Source organism: Phocoena sinus, chromosome 8, assembly GCF_008692025.1.
Source record: "Phocoena sinus isolate mPhoSin1 chromosome 8, mPhoSin1.pri, whole genome shotgun sequence".
Classification (NCBI taxonomy): Eukaryota; Metazoa; Chordata; class Mammalia; order Artiodactyla; family Phocoenidae; genus Phocoena; species Phocoena sinus.
The window spans coordinates 99200819-99217305 of record NC_045770.1 but is presented as its reverse complement, the minus strand read 5'-3'; the positions used below and the strand labels follow the sequence as shown (position 1 = coordinate 99217305).

At 39.5% G+C, this 16487-nt stretch overlaps 1 protein-coding gene across 3 annotated transcripts; it reads left to right on the top strand.

Annotated features, from left to right (window-relative positions):
* The first annotated feature begins 419 nt into the window (after window positions 1–419).
* Window positions 420–15846, top strand: LOC116758228 (glycine N-phenylacetyltransferase). Of its 3 annotated transcripts, none has more exons than XM_032641037.1 (7): window positions 420–650; window positions 4366–4487; window positions 6821–6916; window positions 10739–10846; window positions 12272–12398; window positions 13254–13425; window positions 15367–15846. In XM_032641037.1, exons 3-7 carry the CDS (start codon window positions 6839–6841, stop codon window positions 15767–15769), a joined length of 888 nt encoding a protein of 295 aa, XP_032496928.1. In that variant the 5' UTR covers window positions 420–650; window positions 4366–4487; window positions 6821–6838; the 3' UTR covers window positions 15770–15846. The 3 variants fall into 3 exon arrangements, with proteins under 3 accessions (XP_032496928.1, XP_032496927.1, XP_032496926.1); XM_032641036.1 differs by having other exon boundaries at window positions 421–650; window positions 4366–4462; XM_032641035.1 differs by lacking the exons at window positions 420–650; window positions 4366–4487 and adding an exon at window positions 6167–6642.
* The last annotated feature ends 641 nt before the right edge of the window (window positions 15847–16487 follow it).

Here is a 16487-nt window from a genome sequence, read left to right as displayed (position 1 = left end):
TTATCTCTTTAAATGGGCTTCTCAGTAGTTTAAATATATGCCCGGGTGTGGTGTTCCTTCTGTTTATTCTGTTTGAGGTTTACTGAGCTTATTCTAAGGGGGAGAATTCTAAACCCTTTAGTCTTTCCAAGTAATTTCTTTACTTATGGTTAAAAAAAAAAGAGCTCTGATTTATACATCAAATCTAAACAACAGTTGTCCCTTGCTTTTGCTGCAGGTATTATGAAAGAGGAGAGAAGGAAATAGGTATTTCTCGTAGTGATCCACCTGCCTCCCAGTTCTTAGCCAGCTGGTTTCACAGATCAGAGTTGCTGAGTGTTGACAGGACCTTTAGGACCAGAAAGCAGCTCAGCCTTCTGGAAAAAGAGCCTCAGGAGGCACTCTGCCAATGTCTCAGCGTTACAGAGCCATGTCCCTGAACATGGGACCCGGAGGGAGGGACTCCATCTCGCACTCCACTGCCAGGCATGCAGCTTGGTGCATGAATTCTATTACGAACGTCAGCTCAGCAGTTTTTGGATCAAACAGGTTAAAGTACACTTTTCAAGACCACTATACCCAGAAGACATATTTCATCTTCTAGAAAAATCGGCCCCCTCTTTTTTTCCTGAGGACCTCTGCAGAGACTGAATGAGAAGACAGCTTTGCAGGTGAGAACAATGGATCATTGCTCTGAGACTCCTCATCTCCTTCTGTTTCCGGAATGAATCAAAATGCTACCGTTGGATGTGGATAAGAATTTCTGAGCTCATCTGTGTTGAGAATTATGCCAGATGAAACGGAAGCTATTCCCTTTGAGAAACCCGTATCAGGCATCTACTGTGTGTACGGCAGTATCCTAATTCTGTGAGAAGTTTTTCACTGGATAAAGACAGGCTTTTATTCTGAATTGATAAATGTGGAGCAATTTGGGAGCCTGCCATTGGTAGATGGGTGATAGAAAATGTAATAGCATCTGGGAAGGAATAGGCTGGTTCAGGTCTCGGTATATAACAGAGATTGTTGACATACTATGCAAATATGATCTTATTTAATCCTCCAGTAACGTACTAAGTTACACAGTCAGACTTTTTTCCCCCTTGGATAAATAATGCCCAGGGAAATTAAGTGCCCTGCTTAAAGTGTCAAAGAGACAAGGTAGATTCTAGTAAAAGAATTACAATACAGATGATATTAAATATGAATTTAAAACCATAAAAAAGAATGTAATTTAAAAAATCTCAGCTGTAATGCCCCTATATTTGGTGTTTCCTTCTAATTTTTTATCTTTACCTGATTTATGTAAATATGATCAGAAAAATACTTTATAGCTAGTTAGAATTTTTGCACTGTCACTTTAATCCTTTTCATGTTCATCTTTAAGACTCTCTCATATGACAACATATATATCATAACTTTTATGTTACTGGGTTTTAGAGTAGTAAAATAATGATAGATCATAGTTTATGTAAATTATAGAGAGACACTGAGATTGTGCCCAATACTTCCCTGTTACTTAACATTGTATTACTTTACAAACTTTTTCAGAGTGTTTCTCTTCATTTGAATTGTTTTCTTTGAATAAATTCCCAGTACTGGAATGGCTTTGTCAAAGGTTTCAAAGTGTGCTCTATAGGACTTTGCCCACTATCAATGCTGGCAACCCACTAAAATGAATCTCCTCAGTTTTAGCCAACTGCATTTACTGAACACCATATTTGTGTTTTCAGTGTGTGTGCACACACGTACAGAAAGTTCTCCCAAATGTACTTGTTGATACTTTAATATCCCCAGTAATCTGGCATCAAATTGAACTTTTCATATTTTCATGCACTCTTTTTGTGAAATGCTCCTCGCTAATGTCTGATTAGTCTTTAGAAATGATACATGTCTACTACTGTCTTGATACTCTCCAAGATACGGCACAGGTACTTCTATTCTGGTCTGAGGCTTTTTTCAAAGGAGCAACTAGTAGAAATTCCCATGCCCAGAACATAGTTGGCCTTCTGCAAGTACTTGTTGAATGAATGAAGGAGTCTTCTCCCCCTTGGTAAGCAGAGTGACTAAATCGATTATGTTGGTACAAATACATAGTACATTCAATCACTAAACAGACATTGAGTCCTTACTGTGTGTAATAAACATTGAGAATAATAAAATAAATCATTTGAGGCCCTGCCCAGAGGACTGATAATCTAGAAGACAAAATGCAATTTACTGTAACAAGCTGTGTGATTGAAATATGTATATAATCTTAGGGGAGTGCAGAAAAGGGAGTGATTTGTATTGTTTGGATTGAGGAAATACAGGGAGTCAATAGGGGAAAACCTGAAATTTGAGCAAGACTTTGAAACAGGAGCAAAAGCTGGATTAAGAAGGTCTTCTGGAAGTAGAGCATAAATAAAATGAAGAAAGGCAGGAGTTGTTAAATCAGATACTGAGTTAAAGAAATATTCTGTGGTCTTGTGGGGAATAGAAGGACAACAGAGGAGACTAATAGACTTTACCTTGATAGTAAAAAAAAAAAAAAAAAAAAATTCATTTACAGGACTTAAGTGAGTCTTACCAGTCCCAGTGACTGCCCACAGCAGCTACAGTCAAGATACAAACAACACTTTAATAATTAACTTAAAATGGGTTAAAGACGTCAATGTATTAAGACTTGAATTCGTAAAACTCCTAGAAGAAAACATGAGGGAAAAAACTTGACCTTGGTCTTGGCAATGAGTTTTTGGATACGACAACAGAAGCACAAGCAACGAAAGCAAAAAATAAAGTGGGACTATATCAAACTAAAAAGCTTATGGAGGGCTTCCAGGGCTTCCCTGTTGGCGCAGTGGTTGAGAGTCCGCCTGCCGATGCAGGGGACACGGGTTCGTGCCCCGGTCCGGGAAGATCCCACATGCCACGGAGCGGCTGGGCCCGTGAGCCATGGCCTCTGAGCCTGCGTGTCCGGAGCCTGTGCTCGGCAACGGGAGAGGCCACAACAGTGAGAGGCCCGCATACCGCAAAAAAAAAAAAAAAGCTTATGGAGAGAAAAAAAAAAATCAACAAAATGAACAACCTATGGAATGGGAGAAAATATTTGCAAACCAATAAGGGGTTAATATCCAAAATATGTAAAGAACTCATACAAGTCAAGAGCAAAATATATATATTGTATGTATACTTAATCCTGTTTAAGAATGAGCAAAGAAGCCCTAGAAAGACATTTTTCCAAAGAAGACATACAAATGGCCAATAGGTACATGAAAAGATGCTCGAAACAAAATCACAATAAGAATACCTCACACCTGTTTAAATGGCTTTTATCAAGCAGACAAGAGATAAGTGTCAAAGACGTGGAGAACAGGGAACCCTAATGCACTGTTGGTGGGATTATGAATTGGTGCAGCCACTATGGAAATAGTATGGAGGTTCCTATAAAAATTATAAATAGAACTACCATATGGTCCAGTAACCCCACTTCTGGGTACATATCTGAAGGAAATTAAGTCACTATCTTGAGGAGACATCTGCACCCCCATGTTCATTGCAGGACTATTCACAATAGTGAAGACATGGAAACAATCTAAGTGTCCATAGATGGACGAATGGGTAAATAGGTTGTGGTATATCTACACATTGGAATATTATTCAGTCATGAGAAAGAAGAAAATTCTGCCATTTGTGACATGGATAACTTGAGAGCATTATGCTAAGTGAAAAAAGTCAGATAGAGTAAGACAGATACGCTATCATCTCAGTTACATGTGGAATCTGAAAAGAAACAAACTGATAGAAACAGAGAAGAATAGTGGTTGCAAGCGACCAGGGGTTGGAGGAGCTGCAAAGATGTTGGTCAGAGGGTACGAACTTCCATTTATGAGATAATTTCTGGAGATCTGGTGTGTAGCATGGTGACTATAATTAACAGTGCTGTATTATGTACTTGAAAGTTGCTAAGGAGTAGATCTTAAATGTTCTCACAACAATGCAAAAAGAAATATGTGATGTGATGGAGGCGATAACTAACTTTATTGCGGTGATCATTTTGCAGTGTACATATGTATCAACTCATCACATTGCACACCTTAAACTTACACAACATTATATGTCAATCATTTCTCAATAAAGGTGGGGAAAAAAGAGAGATAACCACTCCCTTAGTGGTCCTGGTCAAGACTCTCCTCCCCTCAAATCATGAAGGGACTATTTTTCTCCCCAGATAACTGACAAAAAGTCCAGGTAAAAGGGAACACATATGCAAAATCAAAACATTAATTTGTCCAAGATTCTCCAACATGTTAAAACAGCAGGATCAAAACATGAAAAGAAGTCTTTGGTAACTGGAGCATGACTGCCAATGGACACAAACTAATACTAGTTCCATTTCTCCAAGTACAGATTCTACCTGCTCATCCCAAAGGACCAGTGTTCCCAAAGGGTTGAGCTGAAGAGGAGCAAGCCCTGAACACAGTGACCAGAGAGCTGGGAAGCCAAAGTAAGTAGAGAAGAAGCCAGCTGAGGTCAGTTTCCTAGCATTGATGAGCTAAATTCATGGATACCAAAAACAGACTGGGGATGACCTTTAAAAGAACAGTCAGGAACATAGGTAAATAAATGAGTTTAAACAACAATGACTTTCTCCTAATATCTACAGGGTTTTGCATATTCCACGTTTAATGCCATTTTGAGTCTAACAAGAACTTTCTCCATAGTTCTTGTCAGAAAGAGTTAGCCAGTCATTCCCAGGAATATGGCAGCTGACATCTAACACCATCCTCTCTTCAACGGCCAGTTCTAGTGCAATCTCCTTTAAGAACGCTATAAGCTTCCACTGAGAAGTATTCTCTGTCTTTTGTGAATCTCGTAGGCCTTACGCAGAACATTTGATTTGCCACAGTCTTCTGTCTACATTTTTAGTCAGCATGTTATGATCCAGTTCTTCTGATAATCCTAGTTTCCTGCAGTGAGTCAAAATGCAGGAATGCTGCTTTATATTAATAGTAATATACACTCTACATATCAGACTCTTTATATTAATAGTAATATACACTCTACATATCAGACTCTTTATATTAATAGTAATATACACTCTACATATCAGACTCTTTATATTAATAGTAATATACACTCCACATATCAGACTCTTAGGTTTAGGGAGGGGCTAAGGCTCAAGAAGAGGTGAGGATTGGGGATAGGGTGATTGAATTCGTTTTCAACATCATTTGGTAATAAAAATGAGAAGAATAATTTATATTTTAAAGCATATCAAAATGGCTGCCTCAAAATGTCATGAATTCTATGGCATTGTAATTGCATATTTATGGGATAAGTCAGCTCTTTCTATGGGGCATGTGTTAGTTGTGTACATGTTTTATTTTCCTTATTAGATTATGAGTGCTTAAACGACAGGAAATCTAAGCTCACAGAGTTAGTTGATCAAAATTAAGTGTATCAGTCAGGGTCCAAGCCGAAAAGTAGATTTGTTACAGGGAATCGACCTTATGCAATTGTGTGGACTAGTTCAGCAGTTTCTGTAAGGCTGTTTCTTCCCACCTGGTGCTGAAGACTGAAGTACACACAGGGAAGGTAGCTGGGAAAGGAACGTGAGAGGGAAAAAGAACAAGCTGAAACCCACAGTATAAGCTGAGGCTCACGGGGCCGGAGAAACTTTTGTCAGTCCTGCTGACCCTGACCTCGGTAGAATGGGTGTCCCGCAGAAGCCAGGTTCCTTTGTTAAGGAGCTAAACACCCACACCTGGCCCAGGTGACAGACAAGCTGAAAGCAGGCCTGGGGAGATTGAGGCACTTGCCAACCCAGCCCCTACCTTGGGTCGTGAGTTTAGCTGCAAAACGCCTGCTGCTTTGACTCTGTCCTCCAGGTCCTCCTTAGGAATCTCTCTGTGGCCCACCCTAACTGGAAATGTGCAGAGAAGGGAATTCTGAGAACTGTAGTTCAGCCTAGCTGAGGTGACACTCACCACAGTTGTTGAGATGACAGTGAGTTCTCAATAAATATTTACTGAGCGATTGTATAAGTGAATGACTGCATGGGTTAATAAATCAATACTCAGGTTTCCAGGCAAGTCACAAAAGTCTATTTCAATGATAATGAAGCCATACTAAGGTACCGTTGAATAAAAATCAAGGCCAGACTTCGGTAAGGAGAGCCTTTATTTGAAAGGATTATTTCAAGAGTGGGGAAAAGGAGTGCTGTAACAGAAAGAGGGTATTATTTCAACAGGAGAACTCTTAGACCATAACATCTGCAAACACCTGAAAATTCAGGCAGGAAATGGTTATTCTTTTATGGAAAGGAGTAAGCAAGGTTCACGGGGGATCATTCTGAATGCCAGTGGTGGCTCTGGCTGAGCGTAGGTCACAGTGCAGAGCCCTGTGTGGAGGAGAGAAGCTTGGTTAATGTGCGCTCAAGCCGATAACTTTTGTTAAGACATCAGAACACTTTGTTCTGATGGTTCAGCGGGGATAAACGGTCAAGCTAACCATTTATGAAGGAAGAGTAAACAGGGCTACAAAGAACCCAGTTCTTCTGCCCATTTTTTAATTGGGTTGTTTGGGGGTGGGGTTGATGTTGAGTTGTATGAGCTGTTCATTTGTTGAAGATTGGGAATTTGAAGGCTTAGGAGCTGGCCTTGTCATAGGTAACAGGGGGACATGGTGAGTCTTGCTAAGCCAAACGGAAGAAAGGACAGTTCTTTGCAGGAAGACATTTCAAAAACACAAAGGGGATGGAGAGGTTTCTTTAGCAATTGCTGTTTTCCAGGATAACAGGGCTTAGGTGTCTTTGTATGTCTTGCAGCACTTCTCATCCCTTGGTTTTCGATCCTCTCTTTAGATTAAGGTACCTGCCAAGATGTTCCACTTACAAGGCCCGCAACTGCTGCAGATGTTAGAGAAATCCTTGAGGAAGAGCCTCCCTGAGTCCTTAAAGGTGAGAGTGGAACATTCTTAGGGAAAAAAGGACTAGCAACAGCCTCAGAAGAAGGTGGGAAAGGGAACAAGCATTCACTGAGCACCTACTCTGTGCCAGACACTCACTCATCTTGCATCTCATTTAGTGCATCATCTCTCTGCACGGCAGGTACATCATGTCTGTAGAACCAAAGAGGAAACGGAGGCTCAGTTATATGACTTGACCAAGATCACAGCAATAGTGAGCGGCAATGCTATGATTTGAATCCACTATGTTCTTTGCTGTGTGATGACCCAAAAACTTTCCCTTGTGCCCTTTCAACTCTTATGTTATATAACACTGGAAGTTTGTCCAGAACTGGCAAAGTTGATGTGTAATTTATTCTTCCCAAACAATCAAGTGCCTGATGAAAAGTTAACCATTATGATTCTTCTTTGTAATTAATAACTGGTCAATTTCTGTTTTGTCAAACCCCAAAGGATTATTATGTTTAACCTGGGGTGAGACAGAAATTGTGTTTAAGAAGTGATCTTATACCACAGAGAAGTGTTTTTTCCTGCAATAATATATGTTGCAAAGGGACTAGGCTATTGCTAAAGAGTGCCACTGCATTATGATAAAGGCATTAATTCATCAAGGAGACATAAGAAAGGCTGAAATGTATACACCCAACAACAAAGGCTCAAAGTACCTGAGACAAAAACTGATAGAACTGAAAGAAGAAATAGGGAAACACACAGGTATAAAGACTTCAACCTTCCTCTCTCAGCAATTTGTAGAATAGGCAGAAAACCTATAAATATGTGTGAACTTACTACATATGAAATACAATGAACCAGCCTGAAGTAACTGGCATTTATAGAATACTTTCCACAACCACAGCAGAGTACATATTATTTTCAAGTGCACATGGAACATTTACCAAAGTAGACCATAATTTTAAAAAGTTTAGAAGAATTGAAATCATACCAAGCATGTCCTTGAACAATATAGAATTAAACTCAAAATTTAAAAAACCTGAAAGGTGTCTGGGAAATACCTGAATTTCTAGAAATTATATACTTCTAAATAAATCATGCTTAAAAATCACAAGTAAAATTAGAAAATATTTTAGTTGAATGAAAATAAAAATACAACTTTTGAAAAGTTTTGGGATGCAACTAAAGCAGTGATAACTGGGAAATAGATAGCATTAAGCGCTTATAATAAAAAAGAATAATGGTCTCAAATCAATGCTTTAAGTTTCTACCTTAAAAACTAGAAAAAAAAGTAAATTAACCTCAAAGAAAACATAATTAAGAAAATTATGAAAGATAAGAGCTGAAATCAGTAAATTTGAGAAGAGAAAAACAATTAAGAAAATCAATAAATCTAGACTCTGGTTCAGTGAAAAAAATCAATAATGTTGGTAAAGTTCTAACCAAACTGACCAAGAAATAGAAGACACAAATTATAAATATCAGGAATAGAACAGGGAGCATTACTACAAACACAATAGACATTATAAAGATATTAGGATACACTGTTTTCAATGCTGAGCTCATAAATTTCACAATGTATGTTCTGTGAAAAGCACAAATTACCAAAGGTCACTGAAGAAGAAAAATGCAAACTATATTGTCCTATATCTATTGGAGAAATTGATTTTGTAATTTAAAACATTCCAACAAAGAAAACTCCATGTCCGGATGGTGTCAGTGGCAATTTCTACTACACATGTAAGGAAAAAATAATACCCCTTCTACACAAACTCTTGCAGAATAGAGCAGAGGAGAAAACACTTCTCAAATCATTTTATGAGCCCAGAATTACCCTGATACCAAAATCAGAAGTGGGTATTTCAAGAAAAGAAAACTACAGAACGATATCCCTTGTGAACAGAGATTACCCTCAACAAAATACTATCAAGTCAAATCCATCAATATATCGAAAGGATAATACATCATAACCAAGGGGAGTTTATCTTGGAAATGCAAGGCAGGTTCAACATTCAAAAATCAATCAATGTAATTCACCATATCAACAGACTGAAAAAGAAAAGCCATATGATCTTTTCTCAACAGATGCAGAAAAAAATATTTGACAAAATGTAATATTCCTCATAGAAATAAAACTCTCAGCAAACTAGGAATAGAAGGAATTTCTCCAACCTGATGAAAAGCATACTGGAAAAATCTGCATCTATCATCATACTAAATAGTGAAAGAGGGAATGTTCCTCCTAAGATCGGTAACAAGGCAAGGATATTCATTCTCACACTTCTGTTCAACATGGTACTGGATATCCTAGCCAGTACAATAAGGCAGGAAAAAGAAATAAAAGACATATGTATTGGAAAGAAATAAATTAGTGTTTATTCACAGATGGTATGATTGTGTAATGTAAAAAATCCTAAGGAACCTACCAAAAAGCAACCCTAAAAAGCTCCAAGATATATAACTAAGTTTGGCAAAGGCTTTAAGGTGAATATACATAATACAAAAATTGTTTTTCTATGTGCTAGCAATGAACAATTGGAATTAAAAATTAAAAATCAATACCTTTATAAGCAACCTTCCCCCCCAAAAAAAACCAAGAGACAACAACAACAAAAAACCTTAGGTATAAACAGTTAATTTACAAGGCTTGTCTCTAAAATAAATCTCATTTTCTTTTGTTGATGAATCACAGCTCTGGACTTCTCAGGGCAGCATGAATATGATGTATAATTCAGTACTTAATTACACCGATCATGCTGATGGGAAACCTGGAAGGAATAGCGTCATAGTACACCTTTTTTTACCTTTTTCTGGTGCTCTGACACCTTGTATAGGGATCATGTGTAGACTCGGCCATGAGTGCTGAGTGTAGCCCGGAGACACTGATCCTTCTGACTGAGGTAGGGTAGGGAACTGTCGAGAGGAACAAGGTCAGGAGTCAGACTGCTCTGACCCCTCAGATTCATTGTTTTCTGGGTAACACTGCAAAAAGTAAACATCTCTAAGTCTCAGTGCTCTTGCATGTAAAATGAGTAAAACTGGAAAGTAAATACTCTCGGTAGACATTCCTCAACCTTGAAGAGGGTTATGATTACCTTGCAGAGCTGTTGGGAGGATTAAATAAAATATGATAAAATTTACAGCCAACACTTCTGGAACACTTACCAAATGTCAGGAACTACACAAAGTGCTCGACATGAACTCAAAAGTCTAACTCAAAAGTCCTTTGGGGCTTCCCTGGTGGCGCAGTGGTTGGGAGTCCGCCTGCCGATGCAGGGGACGCTGGTTCGTGCCCCGGTCCGGGAAGATCCCACATGCCGCGGAGCGGCTGGGCCCGTGAGCCATGGCCGCTGAGCCTGCGCGTTTGGAGCCTGTGCTCCGCAACGGGAGAGGCCATGGCAGTGAGAGGCCGGTGTACAGCAAAAAAAAAAAAAAAAAAAAAAAAAAGACTATATAGATTTGTGTTTACTGACATGGAAATATGCTCATAGTGTAGTGTGTATGTGTACGTATGGGGGGGGGAATAGATGTTAAATTAATATGTATTAGGTAATTTCATGTTTAAAAACAATGTGTAAATAAACGGAATAAAATGGAAAGAGAACACTAAATTCTGCAATGTGATAGTAGATGATTTTTAATTTATTCATTTTATTTATCTGGATTTAAAAAAATATTCATATAATATTCTCATTGTTTGACCCCAAAATCTAGAACCTAGTAGAACCTGAAGATTGAACTGAATGCCCTATTAGGTACTTACCCTCATTTCATAGAAACAAACTTTGAACTGATCAAACGCAAGGCACTTTGCCAACCCTTCCTAATAAGCTGACCCTCTCACTCTGTCTGGATACTGCAGGTTTATGGGACCGTCTTCCACATGAATCAGGGAAACCCATTCAAGCTAAAGGCCCTGGTGGACAGGTGGCCTGATTTTAATACAGTGGTTATCCGCCCTCAGGAGCAGGTAAGGTGCCAGATGTGGAATGAATTTGCATCTATGTTTGTATTCACTATGAACCTACCATGTACCTTGCAATGTGGTAGACCCTGGGGATACCAAAATGAATTGCAGTGATAGTGAACAAGTCCCTGTCCTCAAGAACTTCACAGCCTGGAGGGAAACATAGACAAGCAGATAAATTACAACATGCTTTGAAAATGTACAAAAACATACGAGATACAGAAGTAGCACTGACCAAGAGATGATTAAAACTGTAGATGTCAGGGGATGCAGGGAGAGGATCAGAGAGCCTTCATAACAGACATTTCACCAAAACTGAATTTTGAAGAATAATAGGGTTTTGACAGGTTGACAAGAGCAGAGATTGCATTCTAAGCAGAGAAAATAACACCCAAAAATATGTGAAGTTAAACATGAATAATGTTAAGGAAATATAAAGAACAAATTACAATGCTTGTATCTGGGAATATATTTTCAGTACCAGACTTTTAAAAATCACTCAAACTAAGTGGTTAATCTGCTTCAAATATAAATATGTTGCAAGCATATTGCAAATATAAAATAAAAATTCATCTCGTAGTATTTTGATATAAATTATTTACAAGTAAAATTTAAATGTATAGTGACTTTAAAAAAGCAAATTAAACAGAATACAAAAATAAAGATAATTTAATTATTGAAATCTAAAAATGGAATAATATTCGCCTTTTTATGCAACTTTAAAACAGAGATTGTTGGTGGTATTAATGCTGAGGGCATTTCTGTGCAACAGCTTCCAGCTATTCTACCCTTGTTGGGTAGTTGTTCTCTCCTTCCTTTGCCCTCAAAATAAATCTCACCCTTTATTTGTTAATTTTGAGCAGATCTTATTGAGCAAATTTTGCATTTCAGTTTTGTTGGGAATATGAATTATTTTGTAAACAATAGTGCACTGTGGTTTACATTTTAAAGACATCACATGTCTTCACTCTGTATAGCTTTATCACATGTGAGAATTCTAATACAAAGTTACCTGTGTCAATTTCAATATTGTTTTCATAATCCATTTGTTCTGAGACTCTTTGAAACAGAGTAACATTTACTCTTGCAATGGAAACTTGTCTTTGACAAAAATTCCTTCCTTCTCCTGAGGATTACAGAATTACTGAAGAATGCTTTGTAAACTGGTACGTGTTTGGCTGATTTGAAATTGTAATGTAACATATAAATACCTAGTTCATCGAGTTTTTCTTACTCATAAGTGGAATAATTCATTAAATCCTTTACTTAGTCTTATGATGTAAATGATTCAGGAATGATGATAGTACATCAAGAAGAATATCAATATTTAGGTTTGTAAAACATCACTGTATAATGAAATACTAAGCACAAGTATTCCAATCACTGGGCATAGTCAATTTGATTTATTTATATTACCCAACCAAACAGGATATGGCAGATGACTTTGATCACTACACCAACAGCTACCAAATCTATTCTAAGGACCTCAAGAACTGTCAAGAATCCCTTAGCACATCAGACGTCATCAACTGGAAACAACATTTGCAGATCCAAAGTATGTAAGGGATCTGGGATATGTGCTGGCTGCTAGGACTGCTCATATCTGTATAGCCGTAGGGTCACTTTTTATCCTGAGTACATCCCCCTACAACCTTTATTTCCTTTTACCAAACTCCAGACACTCAGCTTGATGTTCATTCCCTGTATCAGCTGCCACCATCTCTTCGGTGGAGTTGAATTCAAACATTACAAACTCTAAGGTTCCTTTAAGAACGTGTGAGTGATGCAAGTTCTTGTTACTGGAGGATTCATGATATATTTTTCAGACATATTCAGGATCCCTTAGGGTGATTGGATGTGAGAGCAGAGCTCCCCCTCTGGCCTTCCATTCCTAGAATTAGAATGATAAGTCCTTGTGCCACAGAGCACTACCCCAGTCACGAGAACACCTGTCATTGTTGGAGTCAGACTCCCTTGGGTGATATCCTTGCTCTGCCTGTGACTTGCTTTGTGATCTTGTGCAAGTGATGTAACTTAACTATTATTCAGTTCCTTCATGTATAAAAAATGAAGATAATAAAAGTACCTAAAACATAAGGTTAACGTAAGGATTAAATGTGGTATCAGACCAATACCTGGGCATGTAGTATGTGAACATGCAAGGTTGCCTCCTGTTTTCTAAATACCAATTCTCCTTGATTTCACAGTACTAGAGTCAGGATTTCTAGTATTATCTCTGTATTGCAGAAGAGAAAACGTGCTTAGGTAGCTACATGGCCATGGTCACGTGGTCACTTGCAACAGCAGAGGCAACATCGTCTGACTTTAAGTCCTGCATAGCTTCTGTTGGGAAGCTTCGTGAAGCATCTAAATGCACAATTGCTTCTCTCCTAACTTTATCCCTCTCTAGGTTCACAGTCCAGTCTGGATGAGGTGATACGGAATCTTGCAACCAGTAAATTCGTTGAGGTCAAGCAAACACAATGCATTCTCTATGTGATGTCTGAGACAGCGAGGAAACTTCTTCCTTCCCTGCCGGAGACAAAGAACTTACCTGCTGGATATGGCAGACCCAAAGCCATGTGAGTTTGAAAAAAGACGCTCTGCACTATTCACATCTTTCACTATTGAAGTAGCCTCCCAACGTCTCCCCTTATATTCCCTCTTGTCTCCCTACAATCCATTTCCAGGGTGATTGCTTTTAGTAGGGAATGTGGGTTATGTCCATTCACCTGCCAAGAAGTCATTGAGGTTTCTCAGCATACTTTTTTTTTTTTGTGGTACGCGGGCTTCTCACTGCTGTGGCCTCTCCCGTTACGGAGCACAGGCTCCGGACGCGCAGGCTCAGCGGCCATGGCTCACGGGTCCAGCCACTCCGTGGCACGCGGGACCTTCCCGGACCGGGGCACGAACCCGTGTCCCCTGCATCGGCAGGCGGACTCTCAACCACTGCGCCACCAGGGAAGCCCTCAGCATACCTTTAATAAAAGCAAACTCCTTTATGGACTTTCAAGGTCCCGTAAGACCTGGAACCCATCACCTTTTGGACTTCATTCTGTCCCTCTAGCTAACTCCCACCAGCAGCTCTGGCCATCTTTCTGCAGCTCAGTCTCATACATTCACACATGCATTTGCACTTTGTCTGCCTACAATGTCCTTCCCTGTGATCTTCATATATTTGCCTCTTTCTGCCATTCATACTCTCAAATGTCATTTCCTCAGAGAGGTCTTCTCAGAGAACCCTGTCTAAAACCACCGCCTCCCATAAGTCTTCAACTGCAAAACCCAATTTTTATTCTTTATTGCATTTATCATTATGTGAAATCAGCCTGTTTGTGTATGTACTGACCTGTTTGTTCTTTGACCCTCTCCCCTACAACGTTTCAAACTCCACAAGTGCAGCGACCTTCTTTATGTTGTTCACTGATAGATCCTCAATACCAGACTGAACACATAGCAGATGCTTGAAAAATATGCATTTAATGAGTTCACTTCACAGAGCAAAAGTTTTCCAGTAAAGAGAAGTTAAACAAATTATATATTTCCCCCCATTGATGTCCAGTCTAACACTGAATAGAACGGAACACTGACGGTGGAGATTTGAGCTGGAGATACCCAATCCTATGACCCTCTGTGTGTTAATGTACCTGGAAAAGCTTTATTCACATTGTATCACACATGACACCTGAAAAGCACCTGCACATCTATAATCTCATTTGATTCTCCTGTCCACCCCATGAGATAGACAAGGTAGGAGATATTATCTCTAGTTTCCTGATGGAAAATAGGCTCAGATAATGAAACAGCTTGTTCAAGTCACATGGATGGTTAAGGGCATAATGGGCTTGAATCTAGATCTCCTAGTTCCACATGGTGGGCTCTTTCTAGGACACCCCCCCGAAGCCTCTTTACAGCCTGCAGATGCCTTCAGATTCAGTGTTCTGTACTTCGGGGGCCGCCTGCATGCCACATCACTCCCCCTCTCTGGACTTCATTCAGTTCCCACAGTGGCCAAGGACCCTCTGATGCCAACATTCTAAGATTCCATGATTCTAAGCTCTGGCTTTATGTACAGCTTGCTAGCATGTGCTTTGGGGCACTTGCCTATTTTCTGTTTACCTATTTTTCTTATCTGTAAAATGGGGGTAATATCAATTCCCTCATATTAAGGGGAGAGTCACTGCATTGCTGAAAGGACCGATACTTAATTTTTATGTACTTCTTATTGTTTATGGGCACAAGTCCTAGGTACTCACGATGTAATTGCTCTTATATCAGTATTTTTGGAAGGTACTATTAATATCCCCGCTTTATAAAGAAGAAATGGAGGCAGAGAGACATTATGTTGCCTGCTCGAGATCACACAACTAGCCAGATTATGAATCCCGGCGGTCTGGTTGCAGAATCTGTACCTTTACCTGTGTTCTCATTTGCATTGTCTGAAGACAATTTGGGGGCAAAAAAATATAATACTCCACAGTATGTGTGATTTATGGACTGTTCTTTTTCCTTCTTCTCAATAGTAACCAAGAGATGTTTAAACTCTCATCCCTGGATCCTATCCATGCTGCCATGGTGAATAAATTCTGGCATTTCGGTGGCAATGAGAGGAGCCAGCGGTTCATCGAGCGCTGTATCCGGACCTTCCCCACCTTCTGCCTGCTGGGGCCTGAGGGGACCCCTGTGTCCTGGTCCCTGATGGACCAGACAGGAGAGGTGCGGATGGGGGCCACCCTGCCTGAGTACCGGGGCCAGGGTCTCGTCTCCCATATGTTGTTTGTCCACAGCCATGCTCTGGACAAACTCGGCTTCCCCGTATATAACCATACAGACAGAGCCAACAAAATCGTACAGAAAATTAGTCACAGTCTGCAACATGTCCCCATGCCCTGTGATTGGAACCAGTGGAACTGTGTGCCTCTGTGAAGCAGCCACGAACCCAAGACAGTGCTGGGTGGGCTGGTCACATGGCAAGAGATGCTGGGGCGGGTTGGGGGGACAGAAAGAAAGAATAAAGTGTAATCAGCAGTAAAGAAGCGTGTGTTGTTTGGGCTCTGAGGAAGCAGCGTGAGTGGTCAACAGAACCACCAGAGTCCCTACTCCCAAATCACTCATGAATTTCCCTTTGGGTCCAATAGACCTTCCTACTTCCTCCACATTCCAACCCTGGCAACCACCATTCTATTCTGTGTTTCTGTGAGTTCAACTTTTTGTTTTTGAAGATCCCACGTATAAGTGATATCATGCAGGATTTCTGTTTCTGTCTGGTTTATTTTACTGGTTCACAATTTTCTTCTAATACATATGGCTAGTAAGGAAACTATCCATAATCAATAAGGAATAAATGCAACCCACTGCTCTAGTGGTGCCATTATTCTTCTTTCCAGCACCATCATATCTATCTCTATTTAGAACGTGTACATGGAATGCAGAGTAAGACAACTTAAGTACTATAGCTTGTCATATCACAATAGCAGGACAATTTAACATCTTGTTTTCCAGAAACAACACACATGCAAAAAGAAAATTGTGATTTAACAGTAACTGTTAAAATGTATGTGGTAGAGATACTTTAAATTTGAGGTAACTCAGGAAAAATCTATAAAATTGGATCGAATTTGTGGGATTTTATCACACATAACAT